The sequence below is a fragment of the Rhinopithecus bieti genome, unplaced genomic scaffold (assembly GCF_001698545.2).
Source record: "Rhinopithecus bieti isolate Rb0 unplaced genomic scaffold, ASM169854v2 scaffold_36553, whole genome shotgun sequence".
In the NCBI taxonomy this organism is placed as follows: Eukaryota; Metazoa; Chordata; class Mammalia; order Primates; family Cercopithecidae; genus Rhinopithecus; species Rhinopithecus bieti.
This window is the reverse complement of record NW_016815774.1, coordinates 1,775,535-1,798,281: the sequence shown is the minus strand read 5'-3', so window position 1 is coordinate 1,798,281 and position 22,747 is coordinate 1,775,535. Positions and strand designations below refer to the sequence as shown.

General features: G+C 56.2%; 2 protein-coding genes across 3 annotated transcripts; both read right to left on the bottom strand.

Moving 5' to 3' along the window:
* Positions 1–2,119: 2,119 nt before the first annotated feature.
* BAK1 (BCL2 antagonist/killer 1) lies at positions 2,120–9,270 on the bottom strand. 2 transcript variants are annotated; one of them, XM_017853647.1, is made up of 6 exons: positions 8,942–9,270; positions 6,734–6,834; positions 5,357–5,492; positions 4,863–5,006; positions 3,604–3,784; positions 2,120–3,477 (listed from the first exon to the last, which is right to left on the bottom strand). In XM_017853647.1, the coding sequence occupies exons 2-6, from the start codon at positions 6,801–6,803 to the stop codon at positions 3,373–3,375; spliced, it is 636 nt and encodes a 211-aa protein (XP_017709136.1). In that variant the 5' UTR covers positions 6,804–6,834; positions 8,942–9,270; the 3' UTR covers positions 2,120–3,372. The 2 variants fall into 2 exon arrangements, with proteins under 2 accessions (XP_017709136.1, XP_017709137.1); XM_017853648.1 differs by lacking the exon at positions 8,942–9,270 and adding an exon at positions 7,577–7,663.
* Positions 9,271–14,787: 5,517 nt separating this feature from the next.
* LOC108516258 (putative uncharacterized protein encoded by LINC00336) lies at positions 14,788–21,925 on the bottom strand (the record flags this gene model as incomplete). Its single annotated transcript, XM_017853646.1, is given in 3 exon segments — positions 14,788–15,168; positions 21,471–21,538; positions 21,541–21,925. Coding segments are annotated over 3 exon segments (609 nt in total), but the record flags the coding sequence as incomplete, so codon positions are not given.
* Positions 21,926–22,747: the final 822 nt, after the last annotated feature.

The window sequence follows — 22,747 nt, the reverse complement described above, 5'->3', positions numbered from 1 at the left end:
GAGGCAGAGGTTGTAGTAAGCCAAGATCACGCCACTGCACTCCAGCCTAGGCGACAGAGCAAGACTCCGTCTCAAAAAAAAAATAATAATAATAATTAAATCCACATTTTACAAGCATCTTACAAAATGGGGCCTCCCCATCTGAAGTGCATACAACTGGAGCAGGAGGGGCACATTTTTGTCACAGGTGAAAAAAAACAAACAAACAAAAAAACAAAACAAAACTAGTGGATATGGTGGTTTAAGTTTAATGAATAAATGTGAATTTATTTTAATGCATTCAGGTGACTATGTCATAATAATTTGTTCAATATACTGAGTGATTTTAGGCTAAGGAAGGATTTTTTCAAATGAAAGGGTTTGGAGGACACTCGGTGACTCTCTAATATATACTCTTCAGAGGAGGTAAAAACAAATACGTGAAGGTAAAGCGGCAGGATGGGGGTGGGGAGAATGTGAGGCTGTTGTGTGCAAGGAAGGGCGGGTATCCATACTGAAACTGCAGAACTAAGCAGGTGACAGCTGCACACCGCTCCTTTCCCTGGCCGGGCTGCTCCAGCTCAGTGACATCACAGACTGTGACGAACCCAGACGTATTTGGTGGAAACCAAGCAAGAATCTCAGAAGCAGCGCACAATTTGAGTAGAAATGAGTTATTTTGGTTTATCTTCCCTAATACCCGCACAGCCCCGACACTCTCGTTATCCTCGCAGCACCTGGCTGACCGTGTCCGACCTAACTTCTCACCCCCTGGTTTCAGAACATCCTGGCAACGGAATAGAGGGCGTTGGGGGGCGGGGCAGGCCAAAACTTTTTGGGCTGCCCCACCCATGCCTTTCCGGTTAGCGTTGCAACTCCTTAGACGAGTAGGCTAACCACAGCCCACCCGCCTTTCTTCCAGCGATGCAACGATCTGTTCGCGGGTCAATGTTCAAAGCCCAGAGGCTGGAGGGGGGTGCGCCCCGGGGGCCCCGCCCAAAGAAGGGCACGCTTACGTGCTCGCGGCGGCGGCCATCTTGGACTCGGGCAACCGCCCACCTCTAGCCTCTATGGCATCGGTCGGGGGCGGAGGCGACCCTGCACTGTGGGCCCCCTAAACCTGTGCTCGCAAGCCCCACGTTGTCCTCCTGCTTCCACGTAAAACTCGAGCCAGTATCCTGGTGGCAAGTCTTCACTCCTTGGGTGACTGAGAAAGCACCCGTTTCCTTTTCTGTAAATAGTAGTTTGAGCATCCCTACTACCGTCTCCATACCTATTATTTGGGCAGATGAACTCTCAGCATAAAGCTTGGCACACAGTACGTGTTCTATAAATGTTGTCTGTGAGCTTTTCCTGTACACTGCGGGGTGCCTGGTAGCAACCACCTTCCAGCCACCACTGCCTGCAGCACCGCCTTCTCCCTTTTCCAAGATCGCGTCTGTACTAGACTCGATCCTTGTGGAGGGAAAAGGGGCTTGGCAAGCCCTCCCCAGAAGGGTGAAAGTGAAGCTCACGAGTTCTCTTGGACTTGCATGTGACCGTTCTGGAAGGGCGTCAGAAACACAGACCAGGGTGCCCAGGACTGGAGAGACTGTAGATTTTGGAACATTTCAACGCCCCCATGCTTGTTATTTTTATCACCCCTGGCTGCGTCCCCATAGGGACTCCCAAGCAGCATAAAACTAGAATGAAAGCCCTGCGTGTGTGCTGACTGTGGAGACATCATGAAGGGGGAGCTGGGACATTGTGTCCCAAGCAGAGCTAAATGTGGGGGAGAAGGGCCTTTTGGACCAGTGTGGGTGGTAGCCCCAGGCTGGGAGAAGAATTCAGCCCAGGTCTGAGGTGGCCTGTGCAGATACGTGCAGCTGCTCCACCAGCTCCATAACTAAAGGATCTTCCAGATTCCCTAAAGGGTAGGAAACTGCATGAAACCCAAAGAGATGAGGGAAGTGCATGGGGAGGGGCCAAGGCCTTCCATCGGGCTGGGGGCTGCAGAACCATACTCAGACCTCTATGGGATTCTGGGGGCCTAGTGTGAGGTTTTATTCAGTAATAAGCCAGAAGCGTGCCAGGCACACACAGATTCCCACAGTCTGGCCTGATGGAAAGAGGGGTAGCAGAGAATACAGAAACTACCAAGTCAGGGTGAGGGGATTGCACAGTTTATTTCCAAACACGCAGAGGATAGGGGGTGGCCTATGGGCTCCATCTGCCTCCCCTCCCTGCATTTGGCTGAATCAAGAACTTCTCCCCCCTCTCCCACAAGACCCTAGGCTGTGCCCAATAGAGAAGGCACTCTCACCCCACCCTGAGGAGAGACCTGAACAGGTGAGGAGCATGGAGGGTGGGGGGACAGAGTTCAAGTATTCACAGTTCCCCCATCTACACCCCTGGATTACACTATGCCAGAGCCATGAGGGAGGATCCCACCTCTGGGATTCCTAGTGGTGTTGATAGTCCTCCCACTTAGAACCCTCTAGATGAACTCCCTACTCCTTTTCCCTGAAATAACAAACCAAGTCCTAAGCCCTGTAGTCTGGGCAAGGAGGGGCCTTAGCAGGCCACTCACCCAAGGCCCCCAGGGATGGGGGTGAGGTCCTTCACCTGTAGTGAATGGGTTGGGACAAGTGTCTATAAGGCGAGAGGAAGGGAGAGAACTGAGAGGACCTTGGGAGGCAGGCTCGGAGGCCTCTGACACCTAAGTTCAGACAGCTCTGGTCTGCGACTCCACCCCACTCCACACCCCAAGCCCAGAATCCCTGAGAGTCCAACTGCAAAGGCAGTATGGCCGGAGGGAGGAATGGGAGCAGGGGGAGAGTTGGGCAGGACCTTGGCCCCCCTCTCCTAGTAGGTCCTGCTCCTGGGACACACGATGCTTAGGGAGGGCCAGGACCAGGCTCAAGTCCCAGTCCCAGCTCTTAGGCTCTGATCTTCCATAATAGCTGAATCCTGGGGAACATAGGGTATACCCACCAACCTCCATACCCCAGACGTCCTGGCCTCAGGTAGAATGGTGGGAATAGGCTCTCACAGGGTATTATAGAAAGCTAAAACCATTAAAACACTTTCTGGGGAGAAGTGGCTCCCAGTCTCTTGCCTCCCCAAGTTATCAGTCTCCCCAGCTCCTAGCAGACAGGGCTAAGGAGGTCCCAGAGAGCCGAGGGAGGAGGCCACAGCCCCTGGGCCCAGAGAGGGCCCACTAGCACCATGCAACATTGAGGCACCTCTGCAGCCTGACTGGCCCCACACAGAGACCCTCTGAAGCTGGAGTGCACACTTGCTAAAGCTTCTGTACTCTTGAGGGGGGACCCCTGCAAGGGAGCGGAGAAGGCAAAACTTGGCTTAAGTCCAGGCAGGAGTCTGAGCTGGGACCCCAAAGGGCACCCTTGGGAGTCATGATTTGAAGAATCTTCGTACCACAAACTGGCCCAACAGAACCACACCCAGAACCACCAGCACGTTCAGGATGGGACCATTGCCCAAGTTCAGGGCTGCCACCTGCCGGGAGAAACAAGGTGGTCACAGAGAGGCTGGCAGAAAATACAGGCACCCAGGGAAGGGGTGGGGCCTGGGAGAGGGGCAGCCCCAACAGCAGGGAGGACATTGCAATCCTTGGATACTCACCCAGCCACCCCTCTGTGCAATCCACCGGGCAATGCAGTGATGCAGCATGAAATCGACCACGAAGCGGGTCACCTGGCCCAGGAAGCCAGTCAGGCCACGCTGGTAGACGTGTAGGGCCAGACGGTAGCCGAAGCCCAGAAGAGCCACCACACGGCCCCAGTTGATGCCACTCTCAAACAGGCTGTGGGCAGAGCATCCCATACCGTTGGTGGAGAGTCTCCAGGAAGCCCTTCAGCCTGCCTGGCCTCTCCCACCCCTCTCCCAGCTGGAAAACTAAATAGCTTAGTTGTGAATTAAGGCCACAGAGGCTGCCCCAGCCTGGCCTGTATTTGGGAACGACCTGGGTCTCTGCGAAAGGAGAAAGCTCAGGGCCTGATGAGCTGGATGCCATTGGTGGGGTGTACGCTCAGGTGCAATGGGGCACAGAGAGGGTGGAGGACAGAGTGAGTGGATGGAATCAGCGGGGAGATTACCTGTGGGTGTTGTTGCTGGCCTGGCAGCCCGAGAGACAGCAGAGAGAAAAGGACAGAAAAGATTAGGGTAGTTCCTGTCATCACAGTGGTATGAAGGCTGGCCTCTAAGTTCACGGGCTGGATATTTCAGCTCTGAGCACTAATTCTAAAATCCATCACTCCTACCTTCACCTCCCGCTTCAGTCTACCCCGACACTGACCTCCCTAACTCTGGTGGTAGCAATGGCTAACACTTTGTAAGGAGGACACTGATCTAAGCATATTTTCCCTATTTTACAAACCAGGAGACTAAGGACTAGGAAATTTCACAAAGGCAGAAGGGGCAAAGCTTGGATTTACACACAAATATTTGGTGTCTTTAACCCCTAGGATGCCAGATTATAGCAACTAGGAGCCATTTCTAGGACCTGGCAGAGGTTAGCACCCTTACCATCTTCAGTGTGATATGTGGTTTCAAATTGGAACCATGAAGGATAGCTGTGTCCCAGCTGGGCCGGGGAACTGTGGGCGACATCTCCACCTCAGGCCCCCTCTAGAGTCCTGATCTAACCAGTCAAGTCCTTGGAGTCAGAGATCAAAAGAGCTGTGAGCTAATGCCCACAAGACGAGTCTGGGACCCCAAGAGAGAAAAACAGGGGGCTGAGACCACATGTGAGTTCACAGCAGACACTGGACACTGACAGAAGGCATCTCCCCATGCCGGGAGCGCATCACGCAGGCAGGGTATGGTGTGGTTGTGACAGGACACAGGAGTGACTGGAGCCGGCAGGGAGGTGGCTGGGGTACCTGGAGGCAATCTTGGTGAAGTACTCATAGGCGTTCTCTGCCGTGGGCTGCAGGTGCTGCAGCATGGTCTGGAACTCTGAGTCATAGCGTCGGTTGATGTCGTCCCCGATGATGGCGAGCTGCCGTCCCACCTGTCCCATGGTGCTGTAGGAGCAGGAGGCAGGCAGGTGAGCGGGTAACCAGGCAGTCAGGGCCAGGCCTTGGCTCATGGCAGAGGGGTTCTGCCTGAGTTGTCCATGGCCCTGTGCACCCCTCTTGGAGGTCCCCGACAATGTTCTAAGACATGAGTGTTGGCCTCCGGGACAAGGGGCAGGCATGGGTTAAAAAGGATACAAGGTCCTGGATGGGGGTGGGAGCCCAACATAAAAGAGGAGCGACCATGAGAGAAGGACAAGACCCCCTAGGTCTCCCCAGCTCCCAGGACCTTTAGGAGACTCGTGCGAGCCACTGCCTCCCTGAAGATGTCCTTGTGGGCCCAGCGGTTGTAAACTTACCTGCTAGGTTGCAGGGGCAAGGTGACCATCTCTGGGTCGGCAGGGGCAGCCGCCCCTTCAGCCTCCTGTTCCTGCTGATGGCGGTAAAAAACGTAGCTGCGGAAAACCTCCTCTGTGTCCCGGGCTACCTGCTCCTCTGAGGATCAAAGCTGGGAGTCAGGGAGAGAGGGCCGAACCCTGGCAGCCCCATGCCTTATAGGGGGTTCGCTCTTCCTAAGGCCATAGCTGTCCTCACCCATGGAAAGAAATATCCCTGACGGGAACGGTGGCTCACACCTATAATCCCAGCACTTTGGGAGGCCGAGGCGGGCAGATCACCTGAGGTCGGGAGTTCAAGACCAGCCTGACCAACATGGAGAAACCCGTCTCTACTAAAAATACAAAATTAGCCGGGCGTGGTGGCACATGCCTGTAATCCCAGCTACTCAAGAGGCTGAGGCAGGAGAATCACTGGAACTCAGAAGGCGGAGGTTGCAGTGAGCCAAGATCGCGCCACTGCACTCTAGCCTAGGCAATAAGAGCGAAACTCTGTCTCAAAAAAAAAAAAAAAAAAAAATTCCTACTTCAGCGCCTTAGCCACCCCTATAACTTATGCTGTGTGGAGAGTTGTTCCAGCACTTGCATTGGGTCCTCACAATAGCCCTGGGAGCAGGCAATCCCCAGATTGCAGGGGGAAAATGGCACAGGGTGTCTAACGTGTGCAAGGTCATACAGCCAGAACAAGCCGGGGAGCTGGGACAGTCCCGGGCATTTGGGCTCTTGAGTCTGCGTTAGTACATCTCAGCTCCGCAGCCCTTTGTGTGCAGGGAAATGTGGGAAACAAAATCTGAAATTGTAGCCTCAACCCAGAAAAGTGACACAGGGAGATAGTGACAGACCCGGGACCTGATTCCCAAGTCCAGGGAACAGCCCTCCGTGGGGTGTGAGCTGGGGCTTCCCTGGCTGTCCCCTGGGAAGAAGGAAGGAGGGCAGCCATCTTACTTCCTCCCCAAGTCACAATAATTGCGTTCCCTGTTGAGCAGACCTGACTGGGTGATTGGCCAGCTTACTTCCTTATTTCTCCAGCTGGAGGGATACGGCAGCCAGACCTCACTCTACTTCCTGCCTCCCTCGCCCCTGACCCCGCCTTCTGCTCCGGTGGCACTGTGCCCACCTTACACTCACTTCCTGGCCTCTCCCAACCTCCAGGCCCTCCCCAGTCCAGACTCCTCCCCCTCCTGGGCTTAACCTTGACAGCAGCTCCAGCCTCTGAGCCGGTGGGTTCCCACCCACAGTGGGTGAAGCCAGGTGAAGGAGCCTGCCTCTGAGTCCTGCTCCTTCCATCCTCATGACAGCACTCATGGTTATGGGATAGGTGAGGGGCAGGAAGACCCTTACCAGAAGCAGAGGGCAGGGCAGGCTCTCCGCATTCCTGCCTGGGAGGACCTGGGCCTTGTCCCGAAGCCATTTTTCAGGTCTCAGTGGAGGACGGGGTCAGCCTGCGGGGATGGGCGAGAAAAGCAGAGATGGGGGTGAGCATGGACCTGTGACTGGGGACCCCAGACAGGTTGCCATGTCCACATAGGAGAGAGGGTCCCCCATTCCCAGAAAGGCCCTCAGTCCTCTGGGACTTTGGCCAGGCTGGTCTCAAACTCCTGACCCGTGAGTCTGCCTCGGCTTTCCAAAGTGCTGGGATTATGGGTGTGAGCCACTGTGTCTGGCTTCCTCTGGGACTTTTTATTCTCACTCCAGCATGGGTCCCAGTGAAGTCTGCTGAGAGGAAACAACTTCTGAGCACTTCACTGGTGACCCTTCAAGGGAGACGGTAAGAAGGTGAGGCAGCCAAGGGCAGACTGAGGTATCTGCACCCGCGAGGAGAGTGTGGCTGCAGCAGTGCCCCTGGCTCTCAAGTTCATGCCACTCCTGGGGCAAGAGCCTGGGGGGTCTTTAGCGGTTCCTGGGGCCTCCTGCAGCCCACCCAGCACATGCTTATTGTAAGCGAGCTCCTGCCCAGCCCATGGCCCATGAAGGCTGCCCTCAGAGGCCCTACTTCCCTCTGGCTGGTCAGAGCACACCTGCTTTTTAACTCTGGGCTGTTTGGTGTCTCTTCTCAGGGCCGCTTTCCCTGTTTACCTCCTGCCTGTGCCTTCCTCACCCCTGCCTTGCAGTGACCGGAGGGAGCCCTCAGGATCAGGGCCTTCTTCGAAGCCCCACAGCCTGCCTCATATTCCCACCACACACCTGGTCTTCTGTCCCCAGACAACTTTCCTCTTTGCCTGGTCCTGACCGCAGCACCAACGTGCTGTGACCCCTCATCGGGGCGAGTTTCCTGGATGTCAGCTGTTTCACTTTCAGTTTGCACCCCTCCCAGAGCCCCATTTCCCCAGGCACCCTCCAGCCCTCAGAAGGAAAGCGCCCTCCTCCTATCTCAGAGGGAGGGGGTGTGCAGCCCCACCCTGGGCCAAGCACACAGCCCCACCCGCACCGCCCAGGGCCTGGGACCTTCGCCCACCCTCCTTCTGCTAGGCCTGGGAGTGTTTTCGAAAGTGTCCCAAGAGCTCTGGAGAAGGGGTGGAGGAGGCTGGACCACCTGTGCCCTCACCCAGCTCCCCACTCCTCCTTGCTCTGCCGGACATGGACAGGGTGAAGGCAGACCCTCCTCGCCTCCATCTCTAGGGGCAAGGCCTTGTTAAAACAGAACTTTGCAGCCGGGCACAGTGGCCCAGGAGGTCAGGAGTTCAAGACCAGCCTGGCCAACATAATGAAACCCTGTCTCTACTAAAAATACAAAAATTAGCTGGGCGTGGTGGCGCACGCCTGTAGTCCCAACTACTCGGGAGGCTGAGGCAGGAGAATCGCTTGAACCTGGGAGGCGGAGGTTGCAGTGAGCCGAAATCGCGCCACCGCACTCGACCCTGAACAACAGAGTAGACTCTGTCTCAAAAAACAAAAAGTAACCCCCCCCCCCCCGTAGCTCGTTAAATAAGATGGCCTTCCTTCTTCCCTAGTCCCCAGAGCCCGGCACCCTCAGGACAGTAGGGCCAGAGGATGCTGACGGCACCCCCAACTCCCTCTACCAACAACCCAGGCTCCTGAGGGGAGCAGGTAGAGCCTCAGGACACCCCCCCAAGGCCAGCAACCTATGCTGACTCAGGCCTAGCTCTGCCCCCCAATCCAAGTGGCCTAAATTCCCGGTGAGGGGAGCCACCCCCGACTTCCTGGGCTTGCTGGGCCCCGATGAATGTTCCCCAGGGATACATGCCTGACCAGGCCCTGGACCCAGTCTAAGGATGTTGGGCAGCAGGAAGCGCTGAGAAAGTTCTCTCTCGCCCTTGACCTTGGCTCTGACCTCCACTCCCATCTCCTGGACTGTTAAAGGACCCAGTTCTCACAGTTCTCCAGCATCCAGGGCTGGGGCAAGAGGGGAAGCTGGAGGGGCAGCCAGAAGTAGGCTTGGCACGATCAGGTCCCCAGCCGGGGCGGCGGACCTGCCCAGGCAAGCCTTGAGCTTCCCCTTCCCCACCCGGCTCCCGGCGGGCTCCCTGCCCCACCCTGGGGCTGGGGCTGCTGAGATCTGGGAGGACGGGCAGGACCCTTCCAGCTTACCTGCCGGGATCCTGGCCCAACCCGGGTGGCTCAGCAGGGCAGAGATGGAGGTCCCGAGGGGCTGGTGGCTGCTGCTCCCAGGGGCTGAGTGGGAGCCCGGCTTCCAGGAACAGGCGTCAGTGCATTCCTGGCATCTAGATGTAGCCTTTGCTTGTCCCTGTGCGGCCTGAGGGACCCGCGAGACTCCAGTGATCATAGAGGTGCCAGCGGCAACCGGCTCCAATCAGCTCCCTCTAGAGGAAGTTGCTCTGTGGCCACCGGATGCAGACGCACAGGCCTGCAGCCCGGAGGGGTGATCTGGGTGGGCCAGGCCCAGGAGCAGCTCCCGCCCACTTTCCCCACCCCACCTCCCAGCCAGGCAGAGCAGCTGTCAGTGGCCCACTGCTTTTCCCATCCCTGATTCTCAATCCTTGTCTTTGATCTTCTCCCCCATCTCTACATCAATCAATACCAATAAAAATCCCAGGGTGAGAAGTTTCTTAAGCACTGCTGCATGCCTGGCACTTTAGCAACTATTGTCTCGTTGGATCTTCTCAACAACTCTTGTAAGTGAGTGCTGTTGACAATACCCGTTCAGATGAACAAACAGAGGCTGAGCTAGTTTAAGGTGCTCTCTAAAGGTCACTGAGCTGGGTTAATCATCAGTGCTGGGCCGGGCGTGGTGGCTCATGCCTGTAATCCCAGCACTTTGGGAGGCTGAGGCAGGCGGATCAGCCTCAGCTGTCAAGAGATCGAGACCATGCTGGCTAACAAAATCAGCTGGGCGTGGTGGGCGGGCGCCTGTAATCCCAGCTACTTAGAAGGCTGAGGCAGGAGAATCGCTTGAACCTGGGAGGTGGAGGTTGCAGTGAGCTAGGATCGCGTCATTGCACTCTAGCCCGGGGGACGGTGCAAGACTCCATCTCAAAAAAAAAAAAAAAAAAAAGTAGTAATAATCAGTTCTGTAGTTGTGTTGGGGAATACTAATACTAAATTGAGATTCAACCTGCAATTCAGATCTGTGCACCATGCAACTTGGTGGTCTCTGGAGATCTGAAATCCTGAAGGTGATAGTCAAGTAAACGGAGATTAAAACTCAATAGAGGCCAGGCACGGTGGCTCACGCCTGTAATCCCAACACTTTGGAAGGCCGAGGTGGGAGGATTACTTGACCCCAGGAGTTCAAGACCAGCCTGGGCAACAAAGTGAGACCATGCCTCTACAGAAAAAAAAAATTAAAAACTAGCTGGGTATGGTGGTGCACACCTGTGCGTGTGGTGGTCCCAGCTACCTAGGAGACTGAGGCAGGAGGATCACCTGAGCTCAGGAAGTTGAGGCTGCAATGAGCCATGATTGCACCACTGCATTCCAGCCTGGACGACAGAGCAAGACCCTGTCTCAACAACAAAAAAGGCAGCCAGCTGCGGTGTGTCACGCCTATAATCCCATCACCCCTCCAGGCTGCCTATAATCCCATCCCAGCCATTTGGGAGGCCAAGGCAAGAGGATCGCTTCAGGCCAGGTGCAGGAGTTCCAGGCCAGCCTGGGCAACAGCAATACCTTGCTTATATGGGAAAAAAAAAAAAAAATTAACAAAGCATGGTGGTGTATGCCTGTGGTCTTAACTACTGGGGAGGCTGAGGTGGGAGGATTGCTTGAGCCCAGGAGGTTGAGGCTGCAGCGAGCTGTGATCGTACCAGGGCAACAGAGGGAGAGTTCTGTCTAAAAAATAAAAAATAAAAGGCCGGGTACGGTGGCTCACGCCTGTAATCCCAGCACCTTGGGAGCCCTAGGCAGGCAGATCACCTGAGGCCAGGAGTTCAAGACCAACTTGCCCAACACAGCGAAACCCCGTCTCTTTTAAAAATACAAAAAAGGGAGGCCGAGGCAGGCGGATCACGAGGTCAGGATATCGAGATCATCCTGGCTAACACGGTGAAACCCTGTCTCTACTAAAAATACAAAAAAATTAGCCAGGCATGGTGGTGGGCACCTGTAGTCCCAGCTACACGGGAGGCTGAGGCAGGAGAATGGCATGAACCCGGGAGGCGGAGTTTGCAGTGAGCCAAGATCACACCACTGCACTTTGGCCTGGGCAGCAGAATGGCAACAGAATGAGACTGTTTAAAAAAAAAAAAAATTGGTCAGGCGCGGTGGCTCACGCCTGTAATCCCAGCACTTTGGGAGGCCGAGGCTGGCCGATCACCTGAGGTTGGAAATTCGAGACCAGCCTGACCAACATGGAGAAACCCCATCCCTATTAAAAACACAAAATTAGCCAGGTGTGGTAGTACATGCCTGTAATCCCAGCTACTCGGGAGGCTGAGGCAGGAGAATCGCTTGAACCCGGGAGGCAGAGTTGCGGTGAGCTGCAATTGAGCCATTGCACTCCAGCCTGGTCAACAAGAGCGAAACTCCATCACACACACACACACACAAAAGGCAGGCGTGGTGGCGTGCGCTTATAATCCTAGCTACTCGGGAGGTTGAGGCAGGAGAATCACTTGAACCCGGGAGGCGGAGGTGGCAGTGAGCTGAGATCACGCCACTGCACTCCAGCCTGGGTGACAAGAATGAAACCCCGTCTCAAAAAAATAAAATAAAAATAGGGCCGGGTGCAGTGGCTCACACCTGTAATCCCAGCACTTTGGGAAGCTGAGGCAGGTGGGTCACAAGGTCAAGAGATCGAGACCTTCCTGACCAACATGGTGAAACCCCGTCTCTACTAAAAATACAAAAATTAGCCGGGCGTGGTGGTAGGCGCCTGTAGTCCTAGCTACTCGGGAGGCTGAGGCAGGAGAATTGCTTGAAGCTGGGAAGCGGAGGTTGCAGTGAGCCGAGATCGCGCCACTGCACTCCTACCTGGAGACAGAGCTAGACTCCGTCTCAAAAAATTAAAATAAAATAAAACAAATAAATAGACTTAGCAGGGTCTGTGCTACCACCTGGACACATAAAACCTGGATGCTAAGAGGGAAGACAGATACTGTCTGGCTGCTGGGAGTGTTCTTGAACAAACCCAAGAAGGACAGAGGTGTGTGCAGTCCTCGACAGCCCCCTGCCCTCAGGGTTCAGTTCCCTCCCCGCTTCTCCCTGTTCACTCCCTGCCAAGCTTCCTGGGGCTCTCACATCTTCTTCTCCCAAGTCTCCACCCCCAGCCCCCCAAACCCCGTGCCTCCCCACTATACCTCCTTCCCTGTTTCATCAAACCCCTGCCCCCTCTACCTCCAACTAATCTCCCCCAAGCCCCCGTCCTCCCCCATCTTTGCCTTCCAGAATTCCAGGAAGTTTCCAACTGGAGGTTTTAATCTGAAAACTCCTCCTGTTCTTAAGCAGTTGGTCCTGGGGTGGCTGCTACAGGATCTGAGTTGGGGACCTTATCAGAATTGAGGCCCCAGCTCCGAAGCCCCAATCACGAATTTCGGGGTGCTCCTCCATGTTCCACTTTTTCCGTTCCCTCGTTGGGAGCAAGGACAGTCCAAGGAGCTCTGACACAGCCCTGGCGGGAGCCCAGGCACACCCCTTGCCAGACCAGGGTGCCATTTCCCTGATGATGAGCCGAGTGGGATGTAAGTGGGGGAGGGGGCTGGGACCATCTGCCTTGCCGCCCCACGCCTTCTCTGTGGCCGTACCCAGGGGCTTCTCACAACGGTCACAGCAGCATCCTCAAAGCTGGGCATGGGGGGTATGGGGACCTATACCCGCAAGAGCAAGAAGGCCTGGGGTGGAGAGGTGAAGTCAGTCCTGCCCATAGCAAGCCAGGAGATGTCGGGCAACCTGCCTGAGGAGAGGAAGGAGCCAGCAGGGGACACCACCGTGAAAACAGGGGCCTCAGACAGGTGAGGGGCTGGAATTGGGGGGACACCCAGGTGGGCAAGGCCTGGGACAGAGGTACTGGGAAGAGGCCTGGACATGAGAAGGGGGAAGGGCATGGACTTAAGATGGGGGAGCCATGCTGGGGAGGGTCTGGGGAGGGAGGCCTTGGATGTGTAAGGGCCTGGGACAGGGCACCTGGTGGGGAAGGACAGGGAGATGTGGATGTGGCCAACGGACAGAAGCATCCAGTTGGGAGGAGGCTGGAGATGGGGGTTTGGGTTGGGGAGGAGGCAAAGATGGGGTCCTCCCACAAGTGAGGGGTGGTGGATGGGGGATACCAGACATAAAAGGGGACGGGCTAGGGATTAGAAAGGGAATGTGCCAGAGCCCGGAGTGCGGGGGGTCCTGTTGCTCCCAGCTCCTTCTGCAGGCCTGGCAGCCATCCCCTGTGAGGACAGGGACCCACCTCTCTCTCTGTTCCCCACCCCCTCATCACCCTACTTTCGAGAGCTATAATCCCCCTGTATGAGGAGAACCCCAGATGGCAGAGCAGGGGGTTGATGGGAGAGGAAGGCTGGAGAGGGCCGGCAGACCTGTGGGTGAGCCTTGGGGGAGGTTTAGGGGATCTCTGCCACACCTCTGAGCCCCACCTGCCTCCCTCACTTGACTGTGCTTTGGGATTAGGAGCCACTTTATCCAGATCCTGAAGTTGAAGGAATAATACCTCCAGAGAGTCACGGGGTCCTGTGAGGTCAGCCCTGAGGCCTCCACCAGGAGTATCTGCTTGAAGGTAAGTGTGGTGGCCATAGGCATAGGGGAAGCGCCAGATATGGACCCTCTTCTTGTAGAACATCTCAGGGGTGCAGGGCCTGGCAGGACACGGGACACATTTTGAGGGACTGCTGGAGTCAGACTGCCTGGGTTCAAATGCCAGTTCTAACATACTGAGCTGTGTGATGGGCGACAGCTTATTCCACCTCTCTGCGTCTGTTTCCTCGTCTTTAAAGTGGGAATATAATAGTACCTATCCTTGAAGGAAGTGCAAGGATGAACTGAGATACTCTGTAAAATGCCCAGAACGGTGTGTGGCACACAGTAGGCATTTGCTAAAGAAAACATGGCAACCCCACCCACAACTCAGCCCCCCGACCGTGTGCCTGCCCTCCGAGGCCTGGACCATCCCACTTGCGGCTGGCCTGTCAGGACCACCACCCCATTCACAGGAGACCTCGTGTTGGCCTCTTCCAAGGTGGAGGCTACTCCCTGGAACCACTTCCACAGTTGGTACAAGGAGCTTCAAAACTCGGCCATGGCCAAGGTCTGTGGGAGATGGGGGCATGAGGCATGGGTTGGGGCCTTTCCCACATCAGGCTGGGCCCCAGAATATGTGGCCTGGGACTGGAAGGAGCAGTCCCCTTTCTTAACCTTTTGGGACATGTTCCCTCCTGCTTCCTGTCTTTCCTGGGGCGGGTGGGGCTGCAGGCCTGGGGTCCTGGGCTCCCTCACCTGCTGGGAGACTGGCTGGACTCCTCTCCAAGAAGGTTTGCCCAGTGAGGAGAAAAGCGAGGAAGAGAAAATGAAGGAAGAGGATAGCTCATTCAAGCTCTGTGTCCCAGGCATTGTTGCCCTCCAGTCGCCACTGTACAAGACTTTCAGATCCACAGACACAGTGCATAAGGGCTTCCGCCCCTCCCCTCCCACGTCGCCCCAGGCCCAGGAAGCCTCACTTTGGTCGGTGGCTCAGGGGTGCAATACCAGCAGGTACCACCAGATGGTACCAGAGGACCTAAGATGACCACCTGAGCCGGGGAGCAGCGTGTGGCTGGGCTGGAGGCCACACTGGGGGTAGCTAGGGTCTTCCTCAGGGTTTGAGGGGGTGGTACTACTCAAGCAGCACTCTTTCCCCCAGCCCAGAGGTTTCTAATGCCTTCAGTGGCTGCCTCCATCCCTGGTTTTCCCATCATGCACTGCTGTGACAGAGCCCCGGAGGGTCCCCTCTCCCAGTAGAGCCCCGGGCAGCCCAGACGTGGACAGCAGTTGGGTTAGTGGTGATAGCATACATAATATGATGAAAATCGTGGTTCACATTTACATAGCCATTAATGGGGCAGACCCTCTTTAAGCACTTTTCATAAAATACTGCATTACGACTCTGAGGTAGGTCCTATTGCCACCTCCAGTTCACAGTTAGAACTTGTCCTATGTCACACAGCTAGTGATGGGCAGAGCTGGAACTTGAGTGCAGGCGGTTTGGGTTCCAGATCCAGGCTCTTGAGTCAGTTGGTGGTGGGGGCAGATACCTGCTCCTCACATGCTGTCCCCAGTGGGTGAAGACGCAGGCTCTCATGCTGCTGCTGCCGGAGGAGGCCCTCAAAGTGAGCTTCCTGGGGAAGGCAGGGCGAAGGAGCGGTGGTGCCTGGCTGACTGCACTCCTGGAATAAGAAAGGGCTGTGACTGAGGGTGAGCTGGAATCACACAGAGCTGGGATGAGGCTCAGGGGGCGGTTGCACTTCCGGGTCCTTGGGTTCCCAGCAGGCTGCTCCACCCTACTTCTGCCTGTCTCTGCCATCTCCCTGTCCCCTGCCATCTCTCTGGCTCTCAGGTTTCCTGGAATCGGAGTTGAAGAAGCTTCTGGGAATGCAGCAAGAGTCTTGCCTCTGGAAGCTAGGCAGCCAAGAGGGCTGAGAGCTGCTACCTGGCCAGAGATCACCCTGGATGGAGGCAGGCATTGCGGATGGCCAGGTACGCTTGGCCTGTGCCAGACCACCAGCCCCTGCCTGGAGAAGGTGGGGTTGGAGGCTTACCATCCCCTCCGCACCCTGGGCCCTGGCTCCAGCCCCACTGCCTGGGTAGGGTAGGCATAATGCCTTCTTGGTGGTAGTATTTCTGATTTCAGGACCCTGGCCCCCTGAGTGCACGCAGCATGCACATACACACACACACACACACACACACACACACACTCTGTCTCTCTCTCTTCTCCATCAGTCTCTCTGTTTCTCACTTGACTCAGAGTCACAATGTCCATTTTTTTGGTCTCAACTTTGCTATTCATTTGCTGTGTGGCCTTGGGCAAGTCCCTTCCTCTTTCTGAGCCTCAGTTTCCTCATCTGTAACATGAGTGAATTTGTCTAGACAGGCTGTAAGGCTTTCCTGTGCATCTGTAATTCACATGATGCTGCTGTTTTTCTAATCTCTCTCCCATTCTTGTCCACTCCAAACACACATAGGCTCAGGCGAGTGACCCCACTGGGTCAGACGGAGTACCATCCTGCTGCTCCCTGTCCTTGACATCGGCCTTTAAAGGTTAGACCTGTCTCAGCTTCTCTGAGTGCAAGTTGATGGATCTGTTGAAAATGTGTCGATGACCTTTTTGGTTAATTTCCATCTATTCATCATCTCATTCTTTTATTCAGTGGACATTTGCCCTGACAGTCTGTGTAGCTTACAAAAGGAAAGGGCATGGGGTTTGGAGGCCAGAGGTTTTAGTTTGGCATTAGCTTGCTCTGTGATGTTGAGTAGAGGCCTCAGTTTCTTTACCCATGAAAGGGGACTGTTGCAAAGACCTCCTGAGATGATGCGTGTGCAGCTGTAAGCTGCAAAGGCACTCCCTTGTGGGGGCTTAGCACAGTGCGATTCACTTTGCAGCAGTGCCTATCAGAAAGACATGCCACCTGGGGCTGGGTGTGGTGGCTCACGTCTATAATCCCAGCGCTTTGGGAGGCCGAGGTGGGCGGATTGCTTGAGCTCAGGAGTTTGAGAAAAGCCTGGGCAACATGGCAAAACCTTGTCTCTACAAAAAATACAAAAATTAACCAGGCATGGTGGCATGCACATGTGGTCCCAGCTACTTGGGAGACTGAGGTGGGAGGATCACTTGAGCCTAGGCAATTGAGGCTGCAGTGAGCTATGAGAATGCCACTGCACTCCAGCCTGGGCAACAGAGGGAGACCCTGTCTCAAACAAAAAGAAAAGCCTGCCTGCTGGGCACTGAGGGGCATCCTTCTGATTGCCCCAAGCCCGCCTGCATGCCCATGTCACAGGAAGCCCCTGTGTCACCTCATCCACAGCCACACAGGCTGTCAGCACGTGGCAGAGCCCCTCACTTTGTTTTTTCACATGGAAGGGTTTGAATCTTGGGATCTGCCCTCATTGGTCCCTCCCCCTTCTTCCCATCCCCTCCCCAGCCAGCCTGCCCTGTCCCAGGAGTCACAGTCCTGGGGTTGCCTGAGTAGTGCTGAGAGGCCTGGGTCATTTCATGTCCTCACTTTGGGGACAGTTGCCTTAAGAATATCTGTCTCCAGTGTTTCAAAGGTCCTGTCCTCATCACCATTCCTATTTCCCCTTACTGCCCTCAGGGACACTGTGCTGAGCAGGAAGGAGGCTGCCCCCCCAGCCTTTGGGGAATGCTGGGCACCTAGGGAGGGGCACAGAGGCAGCAGCAGCGCCACCTTGGGCTTGATGGGAGAGCACAGACCCCCCTTGGGGTGGGGTCCAGAGGTGAGGGAGGGGAGGGACTGGCTGCGGTGCTGACTCCTGGGGCTTCCAAGGAACCCCCCAAGTTGGAGGGAGAAGGGATTCTCCATTTTGTGGCAGGGAGGTGGCTCAGGGTTGATGGAGCTGTGCCTGCCGAGGGGAAGTGGGAGAAAGGTGTCCTGGGGGGTTGGCTCTTGGGGGCAGGGGAAAGGTTATGGGGTACAGAGAAGACTGAGGCATCTTCCTTCACCCATTTCTGTCCCCCAGTGCCTGCTTCTTGAGGAGGATGAGATGGGAAACTGGCCTCCTTAGTGAAGCCAGCGCTGGCCCCGAGTCTGCCCTGCCCAGATCCCCGGAGCTAGTATATGGGGGTATCTCTCTTCTTAGGGTACATCTAAGGAGCCCCTGTGGCCAGCGGGTCTTGAGACAGTGTCCGTGTGTCTGTAGGATGGGTCTGCCCCAAATTCTATCCCACCCAGCCAACTCGGGCCTGTGATGTTATTAATAAAAATCTACTTTGACTTTGGCCTCATTGTTAGCTGTCTTTGGACCCCGCCCCTCAATCTTCAACCCTGGAGCAAGCCCAGTCTATCGAGGCCTTGATCTAGTCCCCAGTCTATGCCCAGGGGGCTGCTAGGGCTGCCCTGCTGCAGAGTGGAGGGGCTGCAGCAGGGCATCTGAGCCGAGAGGGCAGGAGGTCTGGCTGGCCTGACCTGGGGCTGGTGAAGGACCCAGGGCCCAGAGTGCCAGGGGACCCTGCCATCCACAAGCCCTGCCCCTGTTAGGAGGGGTGCCCCTGACTTCCCTCCCTCCCTAAGTTCCCAGGCCGTGCCGTAGCCTCCTAGGGAGGATCCGGGAATTCTCTCGCAGGAAGTTCCTGCCCAGCCAGCCCAAGGACAAAGCCAGGAAAGAGGCCCTGGGACAGGGGATCTGCCTCGGGAGGGCCGGCCTGGGTAGGCCAGGGGTCCCTGGTGCCAGTATTGCCTAATCTCAAAAGTAAGGGTGGGCTTGGGGTGGGGTGCCTAATGACAGGCCCTTACCGGCCAGGGACGGAGACGGACACACCTGGCTTCCCAGAGATGAGATGGGCAGCAGGGCCAGGCCTAGTTTGGACACCAGGAGATGCTGTTCACCAGAAGGTCCTGCTGGCTTCCCTGTGGGGTCCCCGTTCCTTCCTCTCTGCCTGGGTCCAGGCTCTGAGGCCCTTCAGCAGATGTATGAGAAAAAGAGCTCACTGTCCCCAACTCTTTTCAACATGACTGCTCTCCATGGAAGCTTGTCTGATGGTCCCCATGGATCCCCACTCTGTCTAGCCTGAGGCCTGTTGCAGAGCTGAAGTTCAATATCAGAACATCATGGCCATTCTTAGTAATCGCTGTGATTAATAACAACAGCTGTTGGTTGGATGGCCGGCCCTGTGGCCACAGACTTAGCGTGGGGAGACAGAAACTGGAGCAGCCTGGTCCCTGCCCTGACCCAGGCCAGCCTAGTGAAGGTGGGAGTCCCTGCTTCTGTCCCCCAGCCTGCAGGGCATGGGTGGAGCCTGGAGAGGGCTGGGGGCTTTCTCCTGGGCTTCCTGGCCAGATCCCATGGAGTCCTTGACTCAGACCCTGAGCTGGGGCTGGGTGGAAGGGCCCATCTGGACTGTCCCCCTGAGTCAGCCAGGAGGCGGCCTTGTGACCAGATGACTCACCTGTGCCCTAATTGCCCTGTTAATCATTTCCTCCCAGAGTGTTCTCTGTTGGGAAGGGTGGGGCCTTGCAGGGCTTCCCTGGGAGCACCTGGATGCGGGAGGGAGGGGCGGAGGGGGGCAGAAACCTTGGTTTGGGGTGTGGGACCCTGGGCTGGTCACAGTTCCTGTCTGTTCCTCATTTTCCCTGTCTGTCCAGTGAGGCCCATGGCACCTTCTCGTCCGCTCCTGGGATTCTTCTGAACTGCGGCGGTCTGTGAGGCTGGGAAGTGTGGTGTGGTTTGCTGGTGCTGTCCCTGGCGCAGGAGGGGGTCTGTGTGCTGGAACAGGCCTGAGGGCGTCTTCCCAACCACACAGCAGCCTGGGCTGGTTTCTGTGGAAGGGCTTGGCTTGATATTTCTGAGTGGTGAAGGCAGAGGTGACCCAAGGACCTGCTGTGGGGGAAGGCCCCGTGGGTGAGTGTGCAGGGCTGGGCTCCAGTCAAGGCCAGAATGGTGAGAGCCCAAGCGTTCCTGAAAGGCCTCAGAGAACACTGCAGGGGCAGGCCTGTGGGCTGGGCCCGAGGACTGGGGAGCATTGCAGCATTGCCTTCTCCCCCGGCATAGAGACATCTGGGGACGCTTCCACGGACCCTCCTGCACCAGCACACTCACTCGGCCGAAGGGCCAGCGGGACTGAAGCCCAGCCCATCGCACTCACTCGCCAGGCCCTGGGAGGGGTAGCATTCCCCTGGAGGGTGCCTTTCCTAACTTGCTCAAAAGGGGCAATGGGCTGGCAGTGGCCCTGACTGGGTCCATGAGGTTTGGAGCGTTGCAAAGGGACTTGCCCAGTCTCTGTCACTCTACTGGTCTCTCTCTGTTGGTAAGTGTGTCTCTGTGTGTGTGTTTCTGTCTCTGTCCCTGTCTCCCCATGTCTCCCCGTGTCTCTGTCTCTCTCACTGTATCTCAGGTGGGATGAAGGCAAAAGCAGAGGCACCCAGGTCCATTCTGAGAGAGTTTAGGGACTCAGGGATGGCTGAAAGGAACGCAGTGGGTTGGGTCATTTAGGAGCTGGGGGTCAGGGTGGGTGACCCCAGGAAAATGTGGGCAGGTCCAAAGGTGGGCCTGCCCACCTCAGGAGACTGTATGATCCCTCTCCTGTGGCCCCCTGGCCAAGACCTCCCAGGGAGATGGTGCCTCAGGCCCTGTGGGGTCACTGGGTGTCAGCCTTGCCTATACTAGGGTGAAGTGAGGGCAAAACCAGATATTTTGTCCCCCTTCTCAACTAGGAGATGAGCTGGAAAGCAGAGAGGCAGAGGGGGAGAGACTCAGCTGGGTTGAAACCCAGCTCCCACTACAGCAAGCTCATATGACCGCGGACAAGTCTCATATCTCTCTGAATCTCAGTCTCCACATCTATGCAATGGGTGAATCATAGGCTTCTCATGTGAGCTGAATGAAGAGCTGCTTGGCTCATAGAAGATTCTCAAAGCATCCATGGGGCCGGGCACAGTGGCTTACGCCTGCAATCCAGCACTTTGGGGGGCCATGGCAGGTGGATCACCTGAGGTCAGGAGTTCAAGACCCGCCTGGTCAAAATGATGAAACCCCATCTCTACTAAAAATACAAATAAATTAACTGGGCATGGTGGTGGGCGCCTGTAATCCCAGCTACTGGGGAGGCTGAGGCAGGAGAATCACTTGAACCTGGGAGGCAGAGGTTGCAGTGAGCCAAGATCACGCCATTGCACTCCAACCTGGGCGACAAAAGTCAAACTCCGTCTAAAAAAAAGAATCCATGGAACAATTTTTATGAAGCATCTACTACATGCTAGTCCTGTTCCAGGCAATGGGGAATAGAGCAGTGAACAAGACATACACAACCTCCACTTTGGGGGGCTTACATTATCACTAGTGAGACAAACAATAAACAGATATGCCAGGGTGACAGGTGCTATGAAGAAAGCTGAGACTGGATAGTGGGGGGGATATCACAGAGGGATGGGGAGGCCTTGCTGAGGAGGTCGTGTGCTGGAAGCCAGGGAGGGAGCCTTCCGGGGGAAGGGCAGCCGCAGGCACAGCAAGTGCGTCGCCCTGAGGCGGGAGCAGGCCTGGTGGGTTTGAGGAAAGGGATCCGTGCAGCTGGAAGGGCATAAGTGGGAGGGAGTGGAACAGGAGGTGAGGTCAGAAAGGATCTGTGCAGATGATGTGCTTTGCTGATCGGGGTTTAAAGGTTTGTTTCTTTCTCTTTTTTTCTCTGTCGCTCGGGCTGGAGTGCAGTGGCGCGATGACAGCTCACTGCAGCCTCCACTCCTGGGCTCAAGCGATCCTCCCGCCTCAGCGAGGACCGCAGGCGCGCGCCACCGTACCAGGCTTGGGATTCTCGGATCCAGTGTGGAGAGATGTGATGTGGTTTGCATTTTTAAAGCTCCCTGGGCTGCCGAGGAGGAAAGGCTGTAGGGGGCAGGGCCTGAAACAGGGAGGCAGGTTCCCAGGCTGCCGCAGACGTGGGGCGGGGTCGTCTGGCTGTGACTTACAGACTTACTACACTACCTACAGAGGTTGTGAGGGGGAACCAGGGGGTACTTACCACTAGGGGAGCGCCTTGGCCAACACCTCTGCTCAGTGGGGAGCCAGGCCCCGCCCCAGGTGGTACCTCCCCCTTGCCCCACATGAGGGACTTGCGGGGGACTTTGTCTTCATCATCCGCATGGTGGAGCGGGGTGGCCTGGGACCTGGGGTCCGGGAAGAGTCGAAGGCCTGTGGGCGGCCGAGGTCACGCGTGGGCGCCTGCCGGGGGAGGGCGGAACCAGGAGGTTGGCACCGCAGTGCCTGTGTGCACCGAAGCGCAGCAAACACGTCTCGGCCAAGACTGCCCGGCCACCCCAGGCTCCAGCGGAGCGTGCGTACTTGGGCAGGCGCGCGCCTCTGAGAACTGCCGAACCGTGCCACATTTCCGTTCCTTCTGGCCTCGCCCTCAGCGGTCGACCGGCGGCGGAGCGCGGGGCCTGCTGTGCTGAAGAAAGCTCCCTGGCCTCCAGAAACTCAGTCAGTGGTGGGAGGGCCGGAACAGACCCGCGCAGTTAACCAGATGATGATGTTGCTGTAGTATAGCTTGGAGAGTGCAGAGAAGGAAGCAAGCAATGCCAGCAGGGAGGAATCCAGAAGGCTTCCAGGAGAAGTCACCATTTGTGATTTGGGTTTGCATCAGGAGGAGGAAGTTGACAGGTGAAATAAGGGGAGGGCATGCCTGCCAGGCAAACAGTCTGTGATTGGGAAGTGTCCAGTCTGCACCATGACCCCACTTTCCACCTTCCTGACCAAGTAGGAACCATTTGGACTCCTCTACCGCCCTGGGCCTCCTTGTTTAGTCCACTATTTTATTTTATTTTATTTTATTTTATTTTATTTTATTTTATTGAGATGGAGTCCCTCTCTGTGGCCCAGGCTGAAGTGCAGTGGCGCGATCCCGGCTCACTGCAACCTCTGCCTCTGGGTTCAAGCGATTCTCCTCTCTCAGCCTCCCGAGTAGCTGGCATTACAGGCGCCCGCCACCATGCCTGGCTATTTTTTTTTTTTTTTTTTGAGAGTTGCCAGGCTGGAGTGCAGTGGCGCTTTTCGGTTCACTGCAACCTCTGCCTCCTAGGTTCAAGCAATTCTCCTGCCTCAGCCTCCTGAGTAGCTGGGACTACAGGCACGCACCACCACACCCGGTTAATTTTTTGTATTTTTTTTAGTAGAGACGGGGTTTCACCATGTTGGCCAGAATGGTCTCAATCTCTTGACGTCGTGATCCACCCATCTCGGCGTCCCAAAGTTCTGGGATTACAGGTGTGAACCACCACACCCGGCCTTTTTTTTTTTTTT